This window comes from Nyctereutes procyonoides, unplaced genomic scaffold (assembly GCF_905146905.1).
Source record: "Nyctereutes procyonoides isolate TBG_1078 unplaced genomic scaffold, NYPRO_anot_genome, whole genome shotgun sequence".
In the NCBI taxonomy this organism is placed as follows: Eukaryota; Metazoa; Chordata; class Mammalia; order Carnivora; family Canidae; genus Nyctereutes; species Nyctereutes procyonoides.
The window spans coordinates 78,122,991-78,150,784 of record NW_026575140.1 but is presented as its reverse complement, the minus strand read 5'-3'; the positions used below and the strand labels follow the sequence as shown (position 1 = coordinate 78,150,784).

Below are 27,794 nucleotides of genomic sequence, written 5' to 3'. Positions count from 1 at the left end.
CTACACAATGCTCTCTGGTATATGAGTGGGCTCTCCTTCTAATTTTGGATTTTGTGCGTTTTCCTTCCTCTTCGTTTTTGCTTCTGAGTACAACTGTGTGATGTAGTTAATGTAGCTCTTAGAGTGGAAAGCTGAAAGAAAAACATGTCAAAGATGACTATTTTGAACAATCCTGCACACATTTATTTGAGACAGTTTGATTACACATGGTATTTTTAAGTTCGTATGTTAATGTCTTAAAAAATCAAATCTGAAATTGATGCATCTCATCAGTGGTCGGAATGCATTGTTATAGCCTGACATTTTTTTTTTAAAAAGTCTTCTTACATAAATATACTAATAAACCTGAAATAATATATATAGACATTTCTGCCATTGAAAATACAAAAAAACCCCCACAGTGTAATTCAGCATATTTCATACTAAAAGTAACAGTAAATGGTAAACATAGGGTTGAGGCTGGCCACTCAAAGCCCGTGTAATTCTATACATAGAGGGTGGAGACAGCTCCAGAGAATGCCCTTTAAGTGAGCAAAAATAGTGAAGTTGAAATCCTGGGTTTGAGGGTGCCAAGGGAAGGAAGATGGAAGTGCAGGTTAGAGCCCAGGAGGAAGAACCATCTCCCACAATCTCTGGCCCAGCCCCTACAGATAGGCCTTTCTGGGAAGAGAGCCTTGAGTGAAGGTAGTCATTCATTTCCTTTCCTTTCCTTTCTTTTCCTTTTTCCTTTTTCCTTTTTCCTTTCCTTTCCTTTCCTTCCTCAAGAGAGGCACACAGAGGCAGAGACACTTGCAGAGGGAGAAGTAGGCTCCCTGCGGGGAACCCAATTTGGGACTCAATCCCAGGACCCCAGGATTATGACCTGAGCCAAAGGCAGACACTCAAAACACTGAGTCACTGAAGTGCCCCAAAGGTAGGAATTTTCAGCTTTCTTAAAGTTGAGATGTTAAGGCTTTCTGCTTGTTCAGCAGCAGGGCCAAGGTCTTTTCTCTCCCTGCTAAAAGTTATCATTCTACGCCCACTTTTTGTTCCTCTTGCTTAAAAAAATTGGCATAGGAAACTGTCCAACTAATACATCATACTGACAAAATTCTCCTACTTGTCAGTCAAAGGCAAGAACACTGACGTTCTAGAAAACATATGCAATACCACAGACTCTCTGCTTCTTGCACACTCTTCCCTCCCCCACCCCCAGTTCTCACTGTCTGCCCTCTTGTTCCCCTGCCTGGCTAGTACAATGATTCTTTCCTCTTCACACCCCACTAGGTCAAAGCAAAAAAAAAAAAAAAAAAAAGGCAGAGGTGTTGTGAAAGGCCAGCTTCCTACAGAAACCTCAGTGAAAGCAATAAAAACTAGCAGCAGAGCTTTTCTGCACATCTTGCAACTCTTGGGAGGTAGAATAAGGTAATTTGCATGGAGGAAACAAAAATGGTGGAAAGGTAGAAGATTCTTGCTTTCCTGGAGCTGCTCTCCACTAGATTTTTGTCAAGAATGAACTCTCTCTCCTTTTAGAAACTCTTCCTTTCACTTTCTTTACATCTTTTGCTTGAGAAACTACAACGGAGTCATCCAAAAGACCCAAAACGTCTCTGCCTGAATAAGTTAAGTCTTGTGTTCATTTATTCAACACCAACTTATCAAACACTCCATTTACATAGGCCGTGTGATAGACACTGGAGACACACATAGATAAACCCAGCTACTCACCACCTGGAGGAGTACTGTGGTAGCTAAATCAACACATTAAAAATGACCAGAGGGTGTAGGATGTGGAAAGTACCGGATTGTTAAGTTGTATGCAAGATACCCAGGGCACAAGAGGGACACAGTGCAGGGATGTGCTGGTGTGTGACAGGGAGAACTCTGGGATGGCTTCCCAAAGGGGCATATCTGCAGCCCTAGGAATTTAATGCTTGCTACTTTTCATTTTTGGAAGATGCACTTATGTTCTACAAGATGATTTAGGGGATTGACTTTCTAGTGCTAAAAATTAGACTTTGATTTTTACCCTCCTCCTTAACAGCAACAAATTAATGAACCTCATTTTTCAAATTTGAGGTCATGTAGTTGACTTACTTTGGCCATTTTTCTCTTGGGATGATGTTTCTTCATGATTTGACCTCGATTTGTAACTTTCTAGAGTGTGTTCTGAGATTTCATTTTCTGCAAGAAAAAAAAATGATGTTATTAATTTCTGGTGCCAGACATCACCTACGCATGCAGATGTATGTTTGAATAATATGATCCCTCTGTCTACACAATAGTGGACTTACTACCACCCCCTCCCATACCTCATGTCCTCATTCATTTGGAGAATTCTTTCTGTCCTTTGCTCTGATCCCTCCAAGCACTATGCTGGGCAGTGTAAGAGTTGTGGAAAGCAAATGACAGCAGAGTAGAATCAAGTATTGTTCTTTGAGATGGAATAATTCTGGTAGCCTTTAAAGAACTATGGGGGTAAAGGATTAATGGGAGATCTTGAAACAATACTATGGCATTTGCCTATTGTGCAGGTACTGCTGAAAAGCCAGACCCTGTCTCTAGGTCCATATATGATGTAGGTTAGTCCAACTGAATATATAGAGAGATTGACACCAATCTAGGAGACGGTATATTTTTAAAAGGGCAAGAGCCATATAAAGAGGTCGTATTTTGCCTTGGGACATAATGAGTTCTCTGCTACTAGAGGTGTTGGAGTCCTGCATGGCTAAATCAGCACTGTCCAGCAACACTAGAATGTGAACCACATGTGTAACTTTAAGTTTTCTAGTGGCCATGCTCAAAAAGCAAAAAGAAGCAGATGAAATTAATGTTTACCTAGGAAACCCAATATATTATTATTAGACATTCGTGTGTGTGTGTGTGTGTGTGTGTGTGTGTGTGTGTATGTGTACTGAGCTTTCAATGTTGGGTGACTATCTTATCCTTTCAGTACCTCTCAAAAGCGATTGCCACATTTCAGGTGCTCAGTAGCCATATTGTGGCCACTGCACTGGGCAGCATAGGTCTAAATGATCACTCAGAATTAAGGAGGGGATTTAATCCTCGTTCACACTGATGGAATGAATCAAGGAGACAGTTATCCTGGATAACTTTCTAAGGCCCCTTCCAGCGGTGATACGTGTTGAATCTATGCATTTTAATAGATTTCTTCCATGCTAGATAAATTATATAGTTTCCAATGATAGCTTTTTCATCAGGGGTGGCCATATCCCTAGGATATGAACTCCTCAAGAGCGGGGACCTGGTCTCTCTTGGTGACAGAGGTATCCCCAGGACCTGGAACAGTGCCTGGCACATGAGAGGTGCTCATTGAATGCTTTTTGAATGAATGAATGAATTTTCTACTCAGTATCCTTTTGTGAGTAGGAGCTTTTATAATTTAATATCAATTCCCAGAGCTACCCTAATTCCTCTTGGTTGTACCCTCTTTGATTATAGCCCCTGGAGATTCACATTCTGCATTTACTACAGAACAAGCAATTGCTATTTGAATGACAACACTTATCAAACATATTGTGCAGCATCTAACAGAAAAGCTTTAGTTGGCAGAGTTTCCTTTGTCCTAGCCAAGTGTTACAGCACCCATTGGTGCCCCATTGGGTCCACTGCCTCTCACCTCTTTTCCACACCACATGTGCTTTCCGAAGCTTCATTATGAAGAGCTGGACGATGATGAAGAGTATAAAGATCAGGAAGGACACGAGTGTGAGCAGCAGAATGCCATTTTTCTTCCGTACCACTCCCAAGTACTGAATATTGGCTTCTACAGGGAAAATGAAAGGAATTAGACAGTTTTCTTTCTATAGGGAAAATGGAGAGAATTTAGACAGTTCAAAGTTGGTTTGCTATTGTTACTGAGGAATTTGTCCAATACTTTCAAAAGGTTGTGTTGGCTGAGAGGCAACTCAGATAAACAGAGAGTCCTACCCTGAAGGGAAAGAGATTCATGTTATTCATTCTCTGAAAACAAGCCAACAGGCATGCAAACAAAGCAATTCTGTGAGGTGATTTGAAAAATGCTCTTAAGTTACGTAGATATCAAAGCTGTGATTTTTTTTTTCATTTTTAGAGGAAACATGCAAGAATATTGACTTAAATTATAGTCAGGGGACTTAAAGGAGCTGGAAGGAATGGTTTTTCAGCAAGGTGTAGTTAATCAGCAAGAGAGGTTGTTAAGGAGTGTGAAAAACTATACAAATAAAATGAAATTCGTAAATGTTGGCTAGGTTAAATGTGGTCCTACATGAAGGCATTTGGACATAAATTAGGTGAAGTCTTTAAGATCTTTCTAAACCTCACATTCTGATTCTGTGGGCTCCAGTTTTGCCCAGATGTCCTGGCCTTGTCTCAACCAACAAGCAGCTAAGGAGCATTAACTATGTGTAGAACATTGTGCTTGGAGCTGCATAAGACACAGTCCCTGTGATTTAGAGGGTAGTTCCCTCTCTATATAGAGACAAATAAATTAATCAACAGAATTCATATATCTATGCCAAATTCTAGATCCATATGTGTTAACACCATAATGTGTTCAGGGATTCAGAGGCCAGAGTTGTCCCTGTGTTAGTCAGGAAAGTTCTCAGTGGAGATGTTGGCCTTGGAAGAAGGGTAAGGAGAAGGAAGATGAGTCTCTTCTATTCTTCAGGGGCAGTTCAGGCCGGCGAGGGCTGGGTCAGTCAAAATGAGATGATGTTGTCGGAGAAAAATGTGTGTTCTTGTTGGAACTTTAGAGACAGGACTACAGAGGCAGGGGGTGGAGGACACTCGATGGAGGCTTGGAGGCTCCTGCTCTGCCTGGTAGACTGTGGGAGCCGCAGATGTTTTTCTGAACACAGGTGTGCAGAATACAAAGGGATGTTTTGATCATAGTCCTAAAAAAAGGACCACAAGAGAAACTGAAGTCACAGGACTTTGTGCAGGAGATGATGGGGGTCTGGACCAGGGATGGCAGTAAAAGGACTAACAAGTCCTTGGAGATGAGTTGATTTTATATGTGTTTGTGTGTATACACACAGGAGTGAAGGATGACACCAAGGTTTAGGGCCTGTGTAATCATCTGGACAAGCTGATTTTGGAGGAAAAGGTGCTGTTTGGTTTTTAGTGATATTGAATTCGAGAAGACGGCAGAAAAATTCAGCAACAGGGATGTAGGAGGTGGAATGAAACAGAGATAAATTCTCAGGAGAATGTTCTGGAAGTATGGAATTTTTCTTCCTGGTGGCAATAGGAGCAACCTTGGGAATAGGTAAACTCTTGAAGAATTCAGTGAAGAATCAAGGATGGAGAAGTCAAGTCAGAAGTAGATCCATATATAAGAAGCCAGAGGAGGAAGGGATGCATTGATGGACACAGAGGAGGAGTGGTTAGCAAACAGAGACAGAACCAGGCGGAGTACGTCAAGGGAGCCAGGGACACAGCTGAGTCAGGAACCCAGGGAGTGATTAGCCAATAGAAAGGTCAAGAAAAATGGGGACTGAAAAAAAAAAAAGCCATTGGATTCATTGATTAAGAGGTTAAAATGCCAAGTGTTTGTTCTAAATACTGTGAGGATGCTTACCAGTGGCCAAGTCAGGGTCCTGAGTGGTTTGTTCTTTCTCTTCCTTGTCACTCTCTGTTGTACTAGAATCTTCCATTACTGCAACTAGATTGAAAGAAATGAAGACACGGCATGTACCTATGACTATATATGAATAGTGTGTATATATACACGGCCATCCCAAAGCAGCAAAACAGCTTGGGAAATCCAATTAGGTGGTCCTCCTTAAAAAAAAAAAAAAAAAAAAAAAAAAAAAAACCAACAAGGAGACCATTTTTGAACTGCTGACTTCTTCCAGAAATAGTTACAAATGGCCAGGCTCATTCTGCCTTATTTTTAAAAGGTAGATGTTTGCTGAACACCACCTCTGGGCTCAGCCCCAAGCAGAGCATTTGGTAGGTTCCTCACTGTGGCTCTGAACAGAGGCTCTGAGAGGTTCAGTAAATAAATGATCTGAAGTCAGGGAGTAAGTAGGTGACAGAGCCAGTGCCGAAGCTCAGCATGCAAAATGTAAACTACTGTCTTGCACTTCCTTCCTGAGTCACGCCCACTCGTGAGAAGGTCTTCAGAACGGTACATGATGATGCGAGAACACTGAAGCCTGGCACCCCAAGCTCTGTGGAAAGAAAACCCAACAGCCTGGGAAGCAGTGATTTTTATGTTGAAAAATAGGATCCTTTGCCATTCAGACCTATGCTTGCCTCTCCCCTTAGAAGGGGCACGTACTGTGATGCTTGTGCTAGGTGAGAGAAGTCACAATTATAAAAGATCTCATTTTTTAAAAAAGATTTTTTATTTACTTATTCATGAGAGACACAGAGAGAAAGGCAGAAACAGAAGCAGGCTCTATACAGGGAGCCCAAAGTGGGGCCCAATGTGGGGCCCAACATGGGACTTGATCCCAGGTCTCCAAGATCACATCTTGGACCAAAGGCAGGCACTCAACCGGTGAGCCATCCAGGGACCTCTAAAAGATCTTGTTTTCTGATTTGGTTGCTCTTCCTCCCCATTCCTGCCCCCACCCCTCCTGGGTCTCTTGCTTTTTAGTCCATTACACAGCGCCACTGTGTGGATCCCTCGGGGATCGAAACCACCCCTTCTACTAGAAATGCGTATTATTAGCAGTAATAAAATCGTAGAAATTGAAAGCTGAAAGGAAATTTTGAAACCATATTAAATCTTATGTTATATATGAAAAAGCAGGGCAGAAAATTGGGTTGTTCAGTGGCGCTGTGAGCCAATTTAAAGACAAGTAGATTCTAAACACGTTTAAAAATATTGGATTATTAAAGCAAGGGATATGGCTGCTCTACTTCAGCTTATTTTCAATTTCCACTGCCCATCAAAACACTGGATAGTACGTATTGTTTTTATCGGTGGTTAAAACCCCCAAACATTTACTTTTAAATGTTATTCCAGATAAAAAAAATTTTTAAACATGATCTGATCCTCAGAACTATGAACATGATAATGATATGAAAGCACTTATTCCACAGAAGGAAATTCTTACAGACACACTATTTGAAACAGAAAGGGGCCGTGTAGGCATTTATGCCCTTTCTGGATGAGGCTATCTTGCTCAAAACACCGTAACAAACAAATGTATTCATACGTGTATTTATTCATTTTTATTGCATTTTCTGAGTACCTGCTAGTGCCAGATGCTATGCCAAGTAAAATACAAAGATAAATTAAATATATGATCATTGCCTAGGGCTAACCACCTGGTGGGTTCACTGTCTAAAAAACTGGAATTATATCCTGGGCTTCCTAAATTCTGCATTTAGAGCTCAATCCTGTCATCAAAAACTATCTCAGTTTCTTGACAACCAAGGAACTGATGTGCTTTCAGAGGTGATTTTTGTTATTCAACAGCAAAAAGCCCCAAATCTCCAGATCCTGCTTCTTTGCCCTTTGCTGAAACCAAGTCTTTATTTTGTGTTTGGTCTGTTCTGGATGAGAAAACAAAAGAAACGTGTCTCCCCGTAAATGAATTCAACCTTGCCCTTTACCACAGAGGAAATTCAAATGTCACAATCCTGTGTGTGTGTGTGTGTGTGTGTGTGTGTGTGTGTGTGTGTATCAAGCAAAACAGCACTGAACCTACAAGGCATTAGTTACCCTGAAGTCCATCCCACTAAGGGAGCGTCCTGGTTTGGAGCTCCTCCAGGACACCACGAAGCTGGAGCCAGGGCTAGGGGTCCTGCGCAGTCTTATTAAAAGTTAAAATTTCAGGGGCACCTGGGTGGCTCAGTGAGTTAAGCGTCCAACTCTTGATTTCGGCTCAGGTCATGATCTCAGGGTCCTGGGATGGAGCCCCGGGTCACACTCCATGGTGGGTGTGGAGCCTGCTTGAGATTCTCTCCCTCTCCCTCTGCCCCCTACCCTACCTCTATCTCCCCTCTCTTTTAAAAAAAGTATTAAAAATTTTTTTAAAAAAATCTTAGAAATGAGAATCGGAAAAGTGACCCTTTTCAAGGAGGCATGATTTTTTTTTTAAGTCTTCATGGGTTGACTTACCGGTACTAGCGGGCTGCTGAGGGTCTTGAGAGGATGGGGAGCTTTTCTCCGGGGCATCTGAAGCCGTCTCTTGATCAGTGACTAGGAAAGGGGAAAAACAGAAATCAGCAACTACAGAGAGCAGTTTCACCCACATGGTGCTCAGGACAATAGGCTGGAGAGTATATTTGGCTGCTACCCGCTTGTGGAGGCTCTGCACAAACCTCAGCACTCCGTGCTCTGCAGCCTTTGCTCTGGTTTTTGAATCTGCATCCTGCTGGTTGCCCATCTGCTAGGCTGCCTGGCTGAGAAGTACAGCATGCTGGATCTGGAGCTTGTGTGTTCTCAGTAGCACGCAAAGCTATATGCTGCCTCTCTCTGTCCCCATCTATCCATCAGTCCCTCTGTCTGTCTGTCTCCCTGGTCACCTATCTCCCTCCTTATTGGTTAGGTGGCTTGGGAGTCAGGTGCAGACTGGATTGAATTCTGGTGCTGTTAACTTGCCTTCGGCTGAGTAAGTTTGAGCGAGATGCCTAATCTCTCGAGAGCTCAGTTTTTCCTTACCTGTAAAATGGAACTACTAATGGCATTTACTTTTGGAGGTTTTTTTTTTTTTTTGTAAGAATTAATGAGTTAATTCATACAACAGGCTTAGCACAGTGCTTACAAATGTTATTGTATAATGTAATATGATGTTTGGGGCGTCTGGGTGGTCCAGCCAGTTAAGCATCCTACTCTTGATTTTGGCTCAGGTCATGATCTCAGGGTTGTGAGATCGAGTCCCGCATTGGACTCCATGCTGGGCATGGAGCCTGCTTAAGATTCTCTCTCTCCCTCTCCTCCTGCCCCTCCCCCTTCTCTCTCTATAAAACAACAACAACAAAAAAAAACCAAACAAACAAAAAAAACCTAATGTTTGGGAATGATTCCAGACATTCAGCTTAACATCGATTTGACCAATGAACAGGCCTGCAACCAGGTAATATATAGAAAAGGTGCCTGAAATTTTATAAATATTGATACTGATATGAGACAGGTGGGTAATATCTTTATAGAATCTGAGAGTGCGTCTCAGCTTTTTATTTTATCAAATAATTTTCTGTGGTTTTGAAACCTTACTTTCTTAATAAAACATTTAAAAATTTTGGAAACTATAAAAATGCCAGAGTTGCATGCAAGAGCTCTGAGAAAAGGAAGACCCACCAGTAAGGAAACGATAGAGAAATAGTAATTTATACTCTAAGGCTAAAATGAGCTCTGTGACCACAAAGATGCCAGAGGAAATTGAAGAGAGAGCTACTGGCAATGGAAAGAGGGAAAAGTTTGAAAGATACTTCAAGGTACTGGAGGCAAATTATAAGAAGAGCACAATATGGGAAATATTGGGGTCACAAAGAAAAATTATCAATAATGATCAAGATCTTCTGGAGTAATGTAGATGGTACTATATGAATTCAGATAATTATATACTTTTGTACAAAAGAGGAGATACACATGAGTTCATATTTACTTTGATTTATCCTCACGATCAACAAACTAGTGAATAGATTCAATTAGACTGAATTTTGTTTTGATTAAGTGGCTACTGGTGCATTATGATTGCTCTCTCTAGTTGGTTAGAATGTTTTAGGCTTGTGCTATCTAATACAGCATCCACTAGCTACACTATTTAAACTTAAATTAATACAAATTAATATTAAAAATTTAGTTAGTTGTTCAGTTGCACCAGCCTCATTTCCATTTTGAAAAACCTGTGTCCACCACTGTGAGCTTGATAGCTTGCTTCTAAATGCTTAGATTGCTGATGAGCTCAGTGATAATATTAATGAGTGGGATTTTGATAGTGAAATGTGTCAACATTTGAAAGATCTGTATAAATCAGTAAATTGATATTTTCCAAACGACCAAAGCATGATGTTACAAAATCATTCCTGGACAAAAGATTTATCTAAAGTGCAAGTTTGTCAAATAACTTTAATGTGACAAGAGTATGAAAAGTTCATTGATAGAATTCCAGAGTCCATATAGCAACTAACCTTTCAGAAATCACCTCTTGTTGAATTTTAGGGTAGTATCAAAGAAGAAAATCCACAATTATCTGAAAAGTGTGTTAATATACTACCTTTTTGTGTGAGGCTATATTTTTGTATATATTTCAAGCAAAACAATGTATTGCAAGAGATTGAATGCTGAAGTTATGAGAATGTAATTTTTAAAGATTTATGTATTTTAGAGAGAGCATGAGTGGGAGGGGCAGAGGGAAAGGGAAAGAGAATCTCAAGCAGACTCCTCACTGAGCACAGAGCCCAACATGGGGCTTGATCTCAGGACACTATGATCACAACCTGAACCAAAACCAAGAGTCAAACGCTTAACCAACTGTGCAACCCAGGTGCCCTGAACCTAGTTATTTTCTATTAAGCCAGATACCAAAGAGATTTTCAGAATGAAAAACAGTGCCATTTTTCTCACTAATATTTTGCTGTTGCAAAATAGTTATTTTTTCCACACAAATATACTATTTGTGTTTATATGTAGTGGACTAATTATTTTTTAAATATATAAGTATTCACACTTTTTTTCAGTTTTAATTTCTAATATGTAAATATTGACAGATACAATTCACATAAATAAAAATTCTTTGGGGTCCTCAATTATTTGTTGGAGTGTAGAGGGGTCCTGAAATCAGTAAGTTTGAGAATTGCCACTCAAGTTTTTGTTTTTATTTCACCTCCAGTTAAGTAATAGGAAATCAAGATCCCTCACTTTGGAACACTAAATAAATGAAGTAAATCATTTTGAGGAGGGTCTGATTCTATTCCTGTTCTGTTCTCCTTCTCCAAGCATCACCCTTTCACAATATCTAAGTGTGGGTTTTTCAAAGGAAGACACTACTCATAGCCCCGGATATGATGCTTACATTTTCCCAGGTCCTACCATGCAGAGTGTGGGAAGGAAAGGGGTCAGAATCCTTACTTGTAAATGTGTTTTAAAGCACCTCTCAGCTAATCAAACTTTTTAAACTCATTGGATGAACAAAACGTGTGTAATATCTGTATGTCAGTGTAATAGTTTGCCAAAGGGAAAAAAGCTGTAAACAAATGGAAGCCACCAATAGCTGATACTGAAGTTGCTCTTTGAATATTTATGGAGATCTTGGCAGTGGGTGCTAAGTAATCGATAGATCAGAAATAAAAGTCAAGTTTTATTCTAATTAGAAGCATCTTATGGCTGGGATTTTGAGTCCTACAGAACCATGGCCATAATGGAGAAGAAACTGTCATTTCCACTCAGGAGTAATTTTTGTAGATGGCCTGAACAATAGCTAAAAAGTAAAAAATAAATATATAAATATATTTATATATATTATAAATTATATATATATAATTTTTTTTCCAGCATCATTGGTTCTCTTGTTTAAGAATCTGAATGTCTGGGGCACCTGGGTGGCTCAGTCGGTTGAGCGTCTGACTCTTGGTTTCAGCTCAGATTATGATCTCAGGGTTGTAAGATTAAGCCCTGCGTCAGGCTCCATGCTCAATGGGAAATCTGCTTGAGATTCTCTCTCTCCCCCTTCCCCATGTGCTCTCTCTTTTTCTCTCTCTCCCTCTCTCAAATAAATCTTAAAAAATAATAATAACCTGAATATTTTTCAGAAGCATGCCCTGCATGCACTATGCTCCACTGACCATAGAGGCTAGAGGGGAACAGTGAAGGAGCGGCAGGACTCTGCATCAGATGACAGTAGGCAGCCCAGGGTAGGGGGCCCCAGGCTTCTAGAGGCAACTTCCTCAAGACTTGCTACTTTTGGTTTGAGAAAGTGACTGATGGAAAGCATGTGGTAGTGAGAGGGGAGCTGTTAGCCACAGCAGCAGCCCCCACAGGGCTGCAGGGCGCTTTTCCCATGATGGCATTATCCTTAATGAGTGTCTTGCATGAGCAGTTATTTCATGTAGAGCTTTCTCAACAAACATATACTCATCCAGCTCCCTCCTTCACTAGTGTGAGTGAATCCTTGCACTTCAGGAATTCTTTTTACACTGAGTAGCACCTTACAAATAACAAAGGTCAGAGTCTTATTAATTATAGATGTGTGATTCATGCTACTTCTTATTAGATACTTCTTGGATCAAAAAGTTTTCTAGCACTACCTGGGTGGCTCAGTTAAGTGTCTGACTCTTGATTTTTGGCTTAGGTCATCATCTGAGGGTCATGGGATCGAGTCCTGTCTCAGGCTCTGTGCTGGGCAAAAAGTCTGCTTGAGATTCTCTCTCCCTCTGCCCCCACCCCCTCACAATTTATCTCTCTTTTTTAAAAAAAGAGAAAGTTTTCTAGAGTTTAAAAATTATTATTATTATTATTATTTGCTTTTGGTGAAGAAATTGCAGAACCCATTCTGAAAATGGAGGCAATTCTTCTTCACATTTACCATTTGGCATTTTATGTGTTAGTATTTGTTCTCCCCAGAATATTAACATGGTTAAATGAAAATCTGCAAAAACCGTCATAACAAAATATATCTAAAGAGTAATTGTGGCTTAATTTGTGTGAGTCACACAAGTTTTATATTAACATAAAATGACGCCAGCAAGTTTAGATTTATTTCAATCGTTGTTATCTCCTTTTGGGTTGACTACAAAGATAAAGCACAGAGGCCATCTGAAGCACAGATACTTCTCTGAAAACATGACTGCAATAAAACTGTTGAAGGCCGAGTTATGCCAGCTGTCACTACCAAAAAGGAATCATGACACTATTTGCATATGGCGCCCTGCTAGGCTTTCTGCACAACTGGGGTTCTGAATGTTGGAACAAGTGCATTCTAGCACCCAGCTGGAGAAATTTCGATCATTAAAGGAATTTGCTGCTAAGGAGAGCTTTGTGGACAGTGATCTCACTCTGAAGGACTCTTCCCATTCCATTTAATTTTGTTTGATAATGTAATGTTAGGGTAATCATTAAAAATGATTAAAGACCGTCATTCATTCTTCTTACCCAAATCTTCAAATCGGAAAGGTGCTACCAGTTTTCTTCCCTGTAGACCTTTGTGTCGGATGATGCAGTTCACTGTTGAGTTTTTGCCATATTTGTGGACTCTGAGGAGGCTGCTGCTATTACATTTCTTCCCATCCATTTCAAATTCATGGTGGGTTTCACCTGTGGAGCAAGTTAAATAGATGTATGAGGTTGTGGCTACGTAATATCACTGGATGGGTTTAGTTCTCTCAGGGACCAACGGCTGGGACATCTTCACAAAGCTGTTAGACTTTTTTTTTTTTTTAGCTGTTAGACTTCTAAGCTCATTCTAGCTTCAGTCAGCAACCTCATACACACTTGGCCCTTGTCACAGAGGGAAGCAGGTGAATAACAGTGGTTAGGTTGGTATAAACCTTCACTGCTGAAAAAAAAATTCCAAAGCTTATTGTGGTTACATAAGGACAGCCTGATGTTGTCAAACACAAAGATCCAAGACTTTACTCAGGTTGAATGAATAAGGCAAATGAAAGAATAGGTCTTATAATGGTGTAGAATTGGCACTGGACCGAACCTCTCTCTATGTAAAATCCAATGTAACATATGTTACAATGTCAGCAAACTATAAACAGTTCTGAAGTAGTTATCCTGCTTCAGTTCATTGAACCCTGCTTCAATCTACTCAGAGTTTAGATTCTTTCTCCATAATATATGTTTATTGAGGGTATGACATTGTAGTGTATAAGGAGGATCTTACCTATTCCAATACACAAGCATCATGTTAAATGTATTTTCTATTTTATGTCTGCTAACAAGTTCATGCGGAGGTAATAGTTGTACCTAGATATGAACTTTTGTTGAATTTTAAGAAGCTATAATATTCCATTTTAAGTTTCTATTCTAAATATATATATGTAATCACATTATTTGTGATAGGCTTTCAAGACGAAAGCATCATCTTGATTGGCTATAAAGATAATTTGGAGAAGAACTGAAGAGTTATTGAGTGTTGTTTTCGGACACCTAATGCCACCAGAGGGTGCCAGAGGATTTAAAAATTCCTTGGAAATGTAAGTAGGATGGAAAACAAAGGAGGAAACAGAACCAGCTCCCCACTTACCATAGAGCTCTATGTCATTCCCTAAAATCCAGGTTATCTGCGGAGGGGGCTTACTTCTCACAGTGGAGCATCTAAGTGTAACGTGTTCCTTTCCATTTTGCGTTCTGATAACTGAAGCTTCCAGGGTTGGCATGGAAGGTGTTGCTGGAAGAGAATTGATTTTTCTGTGCTCAGTTAGCTGGTCTACATATCCCAGGAAAGCATGGAATATAATAATCTAAAGGGATCGTTGTACCATATGGTCTAAATAATGGGCATTTTTTGTTTTTAAACTTGATCTTTCTCATACTATGGTTCAAAAGGCTTTTAGGTACTTGTAAAGCTATCTTGGTCACATTGCTGGTTACCCAGTGTATGATTAGTCCCTGGAAATTCCCAGGGATACAACAACAATTTTTACATTTGATGTATGACTGTAGTTGATTGGTAGAGCACTAGGTGAGGAGTACAGACCTGAATTCTAGGTCCACCTGTGATTGCAAGAACTATTGTATGTCCCTCAACATCCTGGTGGGTCAGTTTCCTTGTCTGTGACACGAAGGAGTTGGTTTATGAGTTGGCTGCTACGGTTCTAGACTTTTCTGAGTGTATGATTCACCTCGAGGTAAGTTAGTTCTGTTCCCTGCTAACATCAAAGATGCATTTCTCTTATAAAGGGCCCATCTGTCTTTTTTTTTTTTCCTACTCCTGTCTTGGAAATAGAGTTGACCCTTGACACAATGTGGACGTTAGAGGTGCTGACGCCTCCCCTGACCACTGCACAGTTGAAAATCCTTGTGTAGGGATCCCTGGGTGGTACAGCGGTTTGGCGCCTCCTTTTGGCCCAGGGCGCGATCCTGGAGACCCGGGATCGAATCCCACGTCAGGCTCCCGGTGCATGGAGCCTGCTTCTCCCTCTGCCTGTGTCTCTGCCTCTCTCTCTCTCTCTCTCTCTCTCTCTCTCTGTGTGACTATCATAAATAAATAAAAATTAAGAAAATTAAAAAAAAAAAAGAAAAGAAAATCCTTGTGTAACTTTTGACTCCTTCCCAACTTAACCAACAGCCTTCTGTTGATGGGAAGCCTTACCAATAACATGAACAGTTGATTAACACATATTTTGTATATGTATTCTGTACTGTGTTCTTACAACAAAGCCAGCTAGAGAAAAGAAAATGTTATTAAGAAAATCACAAGGAAGAGAAAATACATTCATAGTACTGGACTGTATTTATCGAAAAAAAATTGCATATAAGTGCACCTGCACAATTTAAACCTGTGTGGTTCCAGGGTCAAGTAGGCTAACTTCTTCCTCTTTCCCATTCTACTTCACACATTGGTCCAGGCCTGCACCCTTTCACACTGATTTGCTCACTTATCTGCCATTGAGATTGCAAAGTCAGCTCCAAGTGTGCGCTGGATGCATTCAATGCTGACAGTACAAATATGGAAAAGATAAAGCCCTTTGAGAAGCTAACAGTGTGATAGACTCAGCCCCTAAGCTGTTAGTTAAAGGATCATGTGTTAAGGGCAGGGAAAGAGGTACGAGTGGAGTGGCACAAGAGCCCAGAAGGGCACGCAAGCAGCGTGAGCCAGAGTGCTATGAGGGGTGGCCAGGAGGATGGGTTGAGTCACACCGGTTCTCAAAACCCCTAGGGAGCTGTTCCTTCCCAGATACTTTGTCACCGTGCCTTTACTTTATGGCAGGCCCCCGGGTGTATTCATCCAACAGGAGAAGCCTGAGAAACTCACTTGTGATATGTGGAATTGCATCACTTAGAGATTAACAAAAATCAATGTTTATAATTGATCTGGTCCGTCACAAAAAGCAGAAAAATAAAGAGGGTAAGACTGATGCCAAACAGGGAGGCCTGGGTGGCTAAGTGGTTAAGCGTCTGCCTTCAGCTCAGGGTGTGATCTCTGGGTCCTGGGATCGAGTCCCGCATCCAGCTCCCTGCATGGAGCCTGCTTCTTCCTCTGCCTATGTCTCTGCCTCTCTCTGTGTGCCTCTCATGAATAAATAAATAAAATCTTAAAAAAAAAAAAGACTGATGCCAAACACATCCGACCATCCACAGAACTGAGCGAGTCCCAGGCAATCAGGACGCCGTCACTTCCTACCCACACCTCCCAACCCCACATCCCACCGGAAGAGAGGAACTGGCTTCGGCAGAGGACGTGAGCCAAGTGTCCAGTGCAGTTACATCTGAATTCATTCAGTCTTAGGATATGCTGTTGTGGGGTTCACCTTTATTTACATGCATGTTTTGCCTTCCTAAACTCGTGTGCCCACCCCCCTGGGCAGGGATGTGCCTGGTTCCTCTTTGATTCCCTGGAGCTTAGCACAGCGCCTGGCGCCTCGTAGCAGCTTATCACCTATCAATTCTCCTTTCTCTTAGTCTCCGAGACAGGAAACTTAGTTGATGCCAAGGGCAAATTTCACAGAGTCACATTTTAATCTAGGGCTCGCCAGTCAAAATGCTCCTTTCCGTTTTTCCTTTCAACAAAAGATGGTTGGAGGTGCCCTAGAAAATGCTCTGCACTAGGCAGTATTTCTAAGTAAAATGTTAAGTCTGAGAACGATCTGTCCTGTTCCTAAGTCTTGTTGTTCCCGTGCGGGGGTTTGCTGGCTGTCAGGCACCTACCTAGCACCATCACTTTTACTTCCTTTGTTCTCACGGAGTTACTGTAATGTAAGCACTTGTACACGCCTTCATCCCGCTGGCTGACGTTAAGCACGCTGATGGAGAGCTGATTGGTGGAGTGGTGAAGAAGCTTGTATTTGGAATTTTGTAAAGCTGGACAAGAGGGGGGAAAAAGAGCTGTTAGGAAGAAAGCGATCAGAAGAATCTAATCTCTTAGTGGATTGATTATTTGCAGGAATGGCTTTTGAATTTTACACTTCGACAGAACAAATGTCCCATCTTCAATTGAGCTGCCTTCCAAATCCTAGTGTTCCCAGCTGGATGCCTCTCAATAGCTTGACATTAGTTTAGGAAATGAAATATTTTGATACTGGGACCTGTGAAATAGACCATTTGCTTTATTTGTGCACGTAGGAGATTAACCCAATGCTGGTGAAGGGTTCGGGTTGCAGGAGGATTAAATTTACTTTTCTTTTTTTACATTACAAAAAATGCCCCATTAGACTTACCTCTTTGAAATCTGATTGATCTGAGGTTGTCTTGTCAAGATGGATGTGAAGAGTGGATGATAAATGTATGGTTATCCATTACTCCATTTGGGTGCTTTTTATTTTTAAAGGTTTTAAGTAACCTCTACATACAATGTGGGGCTCGAACTCACAACCCCGAGAGCAAGAGTCAGTCTCAGGCTCTACTGACTGAGCCAGCCAGGCACCCCCTTTTATTTTTAATTTTTTAGAGGTCTATTATTAGTTGAAGTTTCCTAAATATTTTTTAAAAGATCTTATTTATTTATTTGAGAGAGAGAGAGAAAGAGATATCTCAAGAGAGAGCATGAGCAGGCGGTGGGGGAGAGGGAGAAGCAGGCTCCCTGCTGAACAGGGAAGCTTGACATGGGGCTTGAGCCCAGGACCCTGAGATCATGCATGACCTGAGCCGAAGGCAGACAATCAACTGAGCCACCCAAGTGCCCCTATAGTTTCCTAAAGATTATAGCAAGTGTTGAGGTTGTTGCTGTTTGTTTGATTCTATATCTCAGGTCATAGGTCCCTTAACAAATCAGAGGCTCCTGAAATGACTGTTTTTTTCTCTTTCTCTTTCTTTCAACTTTAGTATATGTGCTGCCGAATCAAGTACTCTCTTCCTTTCATTCTCTTCATTTCCCCTCCCTCCCTCCCTTCCTTCCTTCCTTCCTTCCTTCCTTCCTTCCTTCCTTCCTTCCTTCCTTCCTTCCTAGGTTTGTAACATAAACAAGCCAAAAATAGTTAAACCTTGAGTGGCTGACCAAGGAAGGTTGTTTCTCATCTGAACTAATGGTTCTGTGTCCTTTGACACCGATGTTACCTGGGCTAGAATTCAGGCATTCTCAGCCTCAGCACATTGACTTTGAGTCCATAATTCTTGGTTGTGGGAGCTACCCTGTACACCTGAAGATGTCTAGCAGCAATCCTGGCCTCTGCTCCTTAGATGCCAGACCCCGCCCCCCTGCCTTTTTCCAGTTACAACAATCCAAACTCCCTCCAGACATTGCCAGATGTCCCCTTGAAGGCAAGAATGACCCTCAGTTGGACATCACCGAGTTCAATCAAGGTATTCTGCAGAAATTTGACAGTGCTCATCTTCTCAGTTTATTAAAAACCAAACTGAAACACGAGAAAGCATTATTCAACAGGAATGATCTCCACTCAAAGTTTTTCTCTCAGAACAATTCACATCTACTTACTTTATTGGAATCTACTATGAATAGTTTACTTAGCTTGAAATATATGGTTAGTTTACATTGAACATAGTGATATTTAATAATGTTTCATGCAGAGGGGTGCCTGAGGGGCTCAGTAAGCTTCTGACTCTTGGTTTTCACTCAGGTCATGATCTCAGGGTCCTGGGATTTATGCTCAGTGCAGAGTCTGCTTGAGATTTTCTCTCTCCCCCTCTCCTTCTGCCCCTCCTACCCATGCTCTCTCTCTCACTCTAAATAAATAAATCTTTAAAAAAAATGTTTCATACCATATCAAGTTTTTTAGAGGCTCTACTTCTACAAGGCACAATGAAATTCTCTGTTTCAGAGACTTTTCCAAGCATTTGGCAGTTCAGAATATTAAATGGAGATTTACAATGGTCTCATTATGAAGGGGAGGGCTTAGTAAAATCCTGCCCAAAGAGATGAACTAAAGAGACTTTTAAAAATCCCTTTCAGGGGATCCCTGGGTGGCGCAGCGGTTTGGCGCCTGCCTTTGGCCCAGGGCGCGATCCTGGAGACCGGGATCGAATCCCACGTCGGGCTCCCGGTGCATGGAGCCTGCTTCTCCCTCTGCCTGTGTCTCTGCCTCTCTCTCTCTCTGTGACTATTATGAATAAATAAAAATTTAAAAAAAAATCCCTTTCAAAAAAAAAATCCCTTTCCTTCAGAAAATAACCCAAAAACCCTTTGTGACCGTGTGAGGTGATGGATGTTAGCTAGACTTCCTGTGGTGGTTATTTTGCAGTATATATGAAATATCAGATCATTTTACACCTTATACAGTGTTACCTGTTTATTAGATCTCAATAAAACTAGGGGCCGGGGGAAGAGTCCCTTTCCCTCTCAGACATCTGGGACTCAGTGTGTATTTGTGAAAATAGGAATGCATGCTCTCTCTTCCAAAGTCTATGTCCTGTCCATTCCTCAGGTGCTCAGGGATCTTGCTTTTGTGTTGAGACCAGCAGGAGAAAAGGCAATATCTGGAAGGGAGCTTTGTGATGGGACTTTGAATTGCACAGATGAAAAACGAAGCAGCTGGCTCCAGATGTGGGGCGATGGTGTTAGCTGCTCGAGGACAAAAGGCCTCAGGTTAGTCTGCGGCCTGTCATTGGTGCTGCTGGCAGTTTCATGACTGCTGAGTACAAGAGTGACGTGGCAGTGAGGTGTGGGCAAGGAAATGTGCTTTGTAACTTGAGCCCCCTTTACTAACCATTCTGGTGGGGTTTCCATTTCAGACTTCCTGTCAGAAAAAGCAGCCATGTGTAAAATGATAGGCCTCTGGGTGTGATCCTCATGTAATAGTAGGTGGGCCAAGTCCACCTTTTGGGTGACTCATGCTGGTTTCTATCCCACCAACTTGTCTGTCTGGAAAATCCCTCAGGTTGAGGTCTGGTGGCGATTTTTTTTTCTTTCACTTACCAGGATGCTCATTTAAAAAAATGGTGAACCCTGACGGGGCCAGCCACTGCAGGGAGGTGGTCTTCTCTGGAGAAACAACACAGTTGAGAGTGAGCGTCTGGCCTTCCTCCACGGTGACTGTTTCCATGTGGTTAGTCAGAAAGGCTTCTGCAGAGAAAGAGAATTGGGGACGGTCAGACTGGCATGGGCCAAGACACTTCCAAGCTGAGCCAAGGTCGTCTTCTCAACACAACCCATGGATTCATTCTGTCATTCATTACATACTTTTTTTTTTTCAGAGAGCAAGAGTGAGCAAGCAGGGAAAGAGGTGCAGAGAGAGAGAGAATCTTAAGCAGTCTCCATGCTCAGCATGGAGCCCAAGGTGGGGCTTGATCTCATGACCCTGAGATCATGACATGAGCCAAAATCAAGAATCAGATACTTAACCAACTGAGCCACCCAGGGGCCCCCTCATTACATACTTCCTAGAGAAACAAAATATAAATCAGTATAAAGGAGCAAGCTTCCTACCTAGGAGCAGGAGATGTCACCTGAAGGAGGCCTGAATGAAGAGTGGGCTTTTGATAGGAAAGAAGGAAAATGTTGAACAACATGTATTGGACACTTGCTCTCTTATAGGCCAGGAACTCTGCTCAGCCACGTTAACCTATATTTAATTTAGCGTTTGAACTAACTGTGTAAAGAAAGAATTATCTCTCTGGCTCTACAGATGAAGGAATAGAGGCTGAAGGTGACACAGGTTCTGGGGCTGGGTTCTGTACCCATGTCTATGGGCTTCAAAGTCCATGGTCTTGTAATTAGGTCAGACTGTCTAAATGATGAGACCCCAGAAAACTCAACCTTTCTGGCTTCAATTTATGAAACAGGTGACTTGTGGCTTTAAGTTATGTGTCTAGGATCCCAAGTAGTGCTCCTGTGAGCACCTTCACAGGGAGTGGTTAAGCCCCACCTGCAGAAGAGATTGTATGTCAGAGGGAGCATGTTCTAAGATCTCTTTCAATTCAATTTTCCACAGCAGCACTTTCTCCAGGCAAACATGAGAATCTATTTTTCCCAAATCACAACCCCCAAAGAATGATAAACAATTGGTTGTAAGCAGCTGCAAATGTATTCTCCCAAAAAGGAAATTGATAAAAAAATAAATAAATTGGCTTTGCTGCTGATTTGGCACATTTATTGCCATCCATTATTTCTTCAAGTTTTAAATTAAAAAAAATCTTTTTTTTCTGAGGACTAGACAATTCTTATCAATGAAAGTACAAAACACTTCCATAAACAGAAGAATACTGTGGGAGTTATAAATTATGAATAGCCACGGTAATGAGTTTTACTGCATCATCTAAAACCTTAAAAAAGAGAGAGAGAAAGAAACAAGGAATTTATTTGCTTGTGATGAATTTCAAGTATTAAGAAAAGTGCTTTGGAGAGCCCTGGGAATTAATTGATGTAGACTTTTTAGTTTGTCCCATTCCTAGGCCATTAATTTCAATTTAGCTTCTGGCAATAATAACCCAGAATCATTGTATTGTATTCGTATTGACTTTCATGGGGAAAAAAGTTTGCTTGACTTGTAATGGAAAAATACCCATATCATCACCAATACTATAATGAACAATGAAGAGTCGATAAAAAGATACTGTGTTTTCATAAGCGCATTGAAGCATAAGCCCAGGATTCTGCTTAGGTTGCGTCATTTGGAAATACTTTTATCTATAAAATCAACTCATAATTGAGTAATAAAGACAATATTAGTAGAGAGGCTTTGAAATGACAATGGAATTTCTTCTAAGGCTAAGGAGTTTCTGAGCCAAGAAATTGAATCTAGAACTGTCTACTTTCCATTGCTTCCATGATCATTCCCATCGTGACTCTTGCTCTATTTTTTAGTTCTTATGTGTTATCCTGCTTCCCACAGGTTGAAGTTTCTAGAGGGCAGTGACTATATTTCTCTAAAATTCATTCCTTATAGAAACTATCACAGTGTGAGCTTGGAAAGTAATGGTTTAGCGCCAGCTTTCATGATGGCAACATAGAGCAGGTGATGGACAGGTCTTTGGTCTCCTGTTGTTAATAAGAATACTGAGACAGGAGGGAAGTTACTAGGTTGAATCAATGATAGAAAAAAGACCACAGTTAAGCAACATGCCCTGATTTCATCCTCCAGTCCAGAAGTTGATACTAAAACGTTTTGCTCATGTTTTTACCTTTGGCAAAGTGATTGTCTAGACAGGAAGCCTGCATCTGGGGAAATGGGAGTGGTATTTATCTGCAGCCTGTTTATGAATAAATGTCATCCACTTTAAGGATGTCTTTTTTCTTGGGATATGTGTTTTTGAATTAAATTGTTATTTGATTCTTATAATGCTGAAGACATTGTCATGAAATATAAGGGGGCTTTTTAGCATATGCTAAAGAATCGTATCTCCTGAGATTAGTGTTTGCTTTTGTTGTCGAGAATTTAATATCAGCCTATAGACCACAAATATAAATGCCTGGGTATCACTTGGAAAGGACGATGCTTGAGGCCTGGGATAGTTGCTGCTTTCTCTACTCTGCTCCAAGCCTTGCCTTTAGCTTTACAGGCTGATTTCTCGTTTAGTGTTATCATGTAGACCCATGTTTGATTTAGAGACAGGAAATCATTGTAGAAGGGAAGAATAGCCCCAGAGAGAAGCCACAGACTCACACTGCTTCAGCTGCAAGTGCTTAAAAAGATAGCTCGGCGGGTCTAGGCTCTGCTCAAGCATGGAAGAGGAAGATCCCTGTACCTGCATTTTGATGGCACATCTTCTAAGGGGAAGTTCCCCAGGACTCTCTCTTTGTCATTGCAAACTAAACTGGAACCACCTTTTATGGTTTTTTTTTTTTCCATCTAAGTTTGGAGTCCTACTTTCACCTTTGTCAGAGAAGTGGGGTGTGGGTTACCTTCTCTGCTTACCACTTCCTCCCCTTGCAGGCTCTAGAAACATAGATATCCGTATGCACTCTTAGCCTTTCTTGGGTAGATCCCAAGTGCTGTGAGCCTCCTTCCTGGTGCTCCCCAGCAGGGCTTCAGAGTTCCAGTCTGCACGTTAGCCCTATGTGGTTCCACAGATGCTGAGTGTGCAAAGCTTGGCAGTGAATAGCGGTGGTGTTTCTCCTGGGAGGTCCCCCACTTATTGCTGGTAGGTGTTTACTGAGTGGATTATTGACTTCTGACTAGATTCATCCATCCATGCAAGGCCATGTGTTAGGAGGCTGCTGGGGTTATAGATTGTGACTGGTTTATATATAGAAATAGAAGCTGTGACCTTCATCATCTCCACCCGCAATCTCATGAACTCTAATGGTCCTGTCAGGGCAGTGGATTCATGCCAAAGCACCTGTGACTGACCCTCAAGCCAAAGGGCAAGCAGCAGTCACAACCATCTACCAGAGCTTGCATAGATAAAACCTGAGCAGTTCTTAAGATTCCTTGGTTTTCCCCCAAGATGTTGGGAGTTGCAGTGTCTGATCTCCTCTCTATGAGAGGTTATCATGGTAGATTCAAGAAAGAGTAAAATGTTATTTTTTTCTTACCTTAGTAACTTAATGATTACATGCAATAAATTTTAAAACTCCAGAATCAAATGAGCCTGTCCTGTAGGGCCCCCAAACTTGTGATGTCCCATTGGAACTCATCATTTCTTGTGTCCCCCTAGGCTCCACACACACCTAGCACAGATACACCACCAGCTCCATTCCACTTCTGCTTGTATCTAATGTGGTCACCAGCCACTGCCAGGTCCAGTCTCAAGAAGACACTTTTCCTTTGTCCCTACTGTTCTACTGACTTGGATATCTTTTGCTTTTCTTTTCTTTTCTTTTTTTTTTTTTAAGAGTTGGGGGAAGGGTAGAAGGAGTCTCTCTCTCTCTCTCTCTCTCTCTCTCTTTCCCTCTCTCTCTCTCTCTCTCTAGTGGGCAGCAAAGCAAAGTTTATTGAGTGATAATACTAAGCTCCTGAAGAGGGAGGGGACCTGAGAAGGTTGCCATGGAGAGAGATTCTTAAGCAGGCTCCATTCCCAGTGAGGAGCCTGGAGGCTTGATGCGGGGAGGCAGGTCTCCATCTCAGGACCCTGAGATCATCATGACCCTGAGATCATGATCTGAGCTGAAATCAAGAATTGGATACTTAATTGACTGAGCCACTCAGGTGCCATGCCACCACCTGGATACTTTTCTTACCTCCTCCAAAACTCAACTCAAATTACACCACTTTTGTCAAATCCACCTAACCAGTCTTTAGCCTCCTCCTTCCCCATGATGACCTGCCCTCTCCTCCAGATCCTTAAAGGTTTTGAATGGACTTCTCTTATAGCACTTAGCACATTGCTTTATATTTGCTTATAAGTATCTCTCTGTGGAGTTTGCAAACTTCTCATAGGAAAGTTGTTTGCCATTCATTTGTTTTATAGTCCCAGGACCTAACACCAAGATTTTATTTTCAAAATAATATTTTAAGTATTAGTTGAATTAATGGCTAAAAGCATGGACATTTATATAGTCAGTAATAAACAATGTAATAGGATGCCACCTTGGCTCTGTTATCATTATGTTGTATAAGAAAGACTTGCGCTAAGTTAAACCAGAGACTGAGGATGAGAGTCTCAAATCAGAGCCCTACGTACATGACTATTATGAAGTCATAAACAAAAATGCTTCAATTTAGATCATTATAAAAAAGGATTATTAGTATTTTTTTTTAGATTGACTCAACAGAGAAAATCGCAAGGGTGCAGATGAATCTGGCTGTGCCAAAATTATTTCCAGTATGGCTTTCAAGAAGACATCTCAAAGTGTCAAGAAAAGTGGGACCTTTTAATGGTCAAAAGGAATCTCAACAGAACCTTAAATATGCAGCTGTTCTTTGTAAAGGCCAGAATAGAAGGTTCAAATTGGTAGATTTTCATCATTCACGATATAGGTGAATGGGATTCATTTTGAAAGATTCTTCATTCTTACTGCATTTTACCCATCTAGAGGCTATCTATGTGAGTAGTGACCTTGAAAAGAGTCAGGCTCCAAGATTATGGGACTTTTGCCCATAATTCTTGGCAGCCTTAGAAGTTGCTTAGTAGAAGGTACAGTGATCTTCCCATGATTCATAGCTAAAGACAGCTGGCAATGTAAAGTGTTGCCAAAATTGATGATTTGATGTCTTTTTGGTAACAAGAAAGCAACGTGGTCAACTCCTTCCCTGTTTGGGACTCTGGCCCGAGCAAGGTTAGTCAGAGGGGACAGTTTGTATTCATTGAGCGTACCTGCCTTTTGGGTGGCCCTTTGGGTGAGCTTACATATTGGGGTTTTTCAATAACAGATCTTCCAAATTATATACATCAGTGGTTTTCAAACTTTAGATCTGCATTAAGAAACACTTTCTACCATAATCTAGTAGAAACACACACACACACACACACTCTAAATGTTTCATGAGGGATCCCTGGGTGGCGCAGCAGTTTGGCGCCTGCCTTTGGCCCAGGGCGTGATCCTGGAGACCCGGGATCGAATCCCACGTCGGGCTCCCGGTGCATGGAGCCTGCTTCTCCCTCTGCCTGTGTCTCTGCCTCTCTCTCTCTCTGTGTGTGACTATCATAAATAAAATAAAAATTAAAAAAAATCTTAAAAAAATTAAAAAAAATAAATGTTTCATGAGATAATTCTTATATATGTGCTGTGCAGGCTGATTTACTAGCTATGAAAATGTGGGCAGGTTACCTAACTGCTTTTAAACTCTATTTTCTCATGGAAATTAGGGTAGGGGACATTAATACCTCAGTCAATTTGCTAGGCTGAAATATTATTAGTATAAAGTGCTCACTCCTGTGCCTGGCACAATGAATAAATTTTTCTCCTGTCTCTATAAATAGTATTTGAATAATCTGTATTCTAAGAGTTATTTTAGGTTTGCCTTAAGTCATGATTATTGTTTTTATTTTAAAACTTTTTTTGTAAGGTATTTTTATGAGGCAATAACTTGAATCCTCAAAAAGTGAAAGTCAGTGAAGGGCTTTAAATTTTGGAATCATTGAAAACTTACTAATTTTAGCTGTCTAAGTGTACTTTTCCTGAATGTAGGAGCTGTCCTTTAAGCCACTTATTGAAGAAACTAATATTATTTATTACCAAATATTGAATTCATATTAAGTGCCTCAGAGCAAAGGGACCAAAAAAGAACACACTTAATTTAATTGTTTAAAATAAGAAATTGAAATACTCCATAAAACAAGAAATCTAGCTTTTTAAAATCGAGTCATTCAGATGCAGTTCTATGGTGAATGGAGATTTAGAAGGGCAGGTGCATTACCTGAAATATAACTATAATTCAGTTCAATATTCGGAAGTACACACAACAAGCAAGCAGTACATGTACATACGGGTTCTTTTGCGAGAATCCAATCTGGTACAAGTTGCAATCAGAGATTTAGAGACACCTACGCCCTGGCCCCTCCCCCCGCCCTTTAGAGCAGGAATAATTTGACCTGTGCTAAAAAGGTAACCGTGTCTTTAATTTTCATGTGCTACGTTAGAATTAAGTAAGCATCAAAAATCAAATTTGAAAATTATAATAAAATGTCAAGTATAGCTGCCTCATCTAAGCATGAGTTTTTCACGGGGCTCATTATGATCTCTGAACTAATGAAGAGTTGTATAGCACTTTGCCATCTTCAGAGTGCTCTTATGTTTTGGAATTTGATCCCTTTAAAAATCCGGGGAGCTTGGTAGTTGAACATTGCTAATCATCTTCATTTCAAGATGCAGAAATTGAGTTTTCAGAGCACTTAAATTATCTGGCTAAGGCTTATAGAGCGAGGCAGTTTTTAAAATCCAAAACTCTGCTCTGCCCCTGGTTTACACTTACTTAAAAGACAGAGCCTGATAAGCTTGTCACATTTTGCCATAACATGGACCCCCCAGAGACCCATACCCATTAGAAATTGAACAAGAGATTAAATAAAGGGGTAACGTCCCCCCATGTGTGATCGTGGTACAGCTTGGAAAGTAATAACATACTTACCTGGGTTGTCTTCTGTAGTAGGCCCTCCGCGAATGCAGTCAACTGATAAAGTCAAGTCAACTGAGTATCATAAAAAATTAGTTCTAAATCCTTACCTTGTAAGGGGAACCAAGCCAGCAAGCTGCAAAGTCTCCACCACATACTGTGCTGTGCTGTTGTCACACTTTGTCAACTTCCTCTAGATTCTGAAATAAAGGGAGCAGAGTGGTTTCTTTTGAAGGGGGAGAGGCAGTAGCTCTGTGACCTCATGTGTCTCAACTCCTCCATTGGTTCTGGAAGCCCCCTCTGTAGCTGCCCCCAAAATACCTCCAGGTGGAACATTTAGGGAACCGCATGTGTCATCTCGATTGTGGAGAAGTGTGAGTGATGTGTTTGTGGCACAAATCATTCTGCCACATGTGGGTAGTACTGATAAATCAACTAGTAGCAAGGTTTTTGGGGGGAGGATGGGTGGGGGAGAGATTAAAATTTCCCCGTGCAGTGGTAACCCTGTTTTTACTTTTCTAGTATATTAGACAATGATAACAAGACAATTTTTGCTAAACCTTTGTGAATATGTTTTGTTTCCACAACAACGTATTATGGTATTTAGGGCCAGAACTCATTCATTCACATTATTTGATCATTTAAAAAATTGGTATCAATCTTCGCTACTCATCCATTCATCCATCCATCTACATCTATCCAGACATCTAGTATGTATTGTTCTAAGATGTCATATATGTAAAAGACCAATTCCTTGTTTTTGAGGAGAATATGATCTACTGGGGGACTACTCCAGTCCATAATAGGCAAATGAACCATTTTAGGATTTAATTGTCATTAATTGGGGCAAATTGAGATAT

At 41.0% G+C, this 27,794-nt stretch overlaps 1 protein-coding gene across 1 annotated transcript; it reads right to left on the bottom strand.

Moving 5' to 3' along the window:
• Positions 1 to 27,090, bottom strand: CRTAM (cytotoxic and regulatory T cell molecule). The gene is made up of 10 exons (XM_055306928.1): positions 27,045 to 27,090; positions 19,917 to 20,063; positions 16,757 to 16,909; positions 14,133 to 14,276; positions 13,034 to 13,195; positions 8,060 to 8,140; positions 5,561 to 5,644; positions 3,620 to 3,766; positions 2,077 to 2,163; positions 1 to 131 (listed from the first exon to the last, which is right to left on the bottom strand). Exons 1-10 carry the CDS (start codon positions 27,088 to 27,090, stop codon positions 1 to 3), a joined length of 1,182 nt encoding a protein of 393 aa, XP_055162903.1.
• Positions 27,091 to 27,794: the final 704 nt, after the last annotated feature.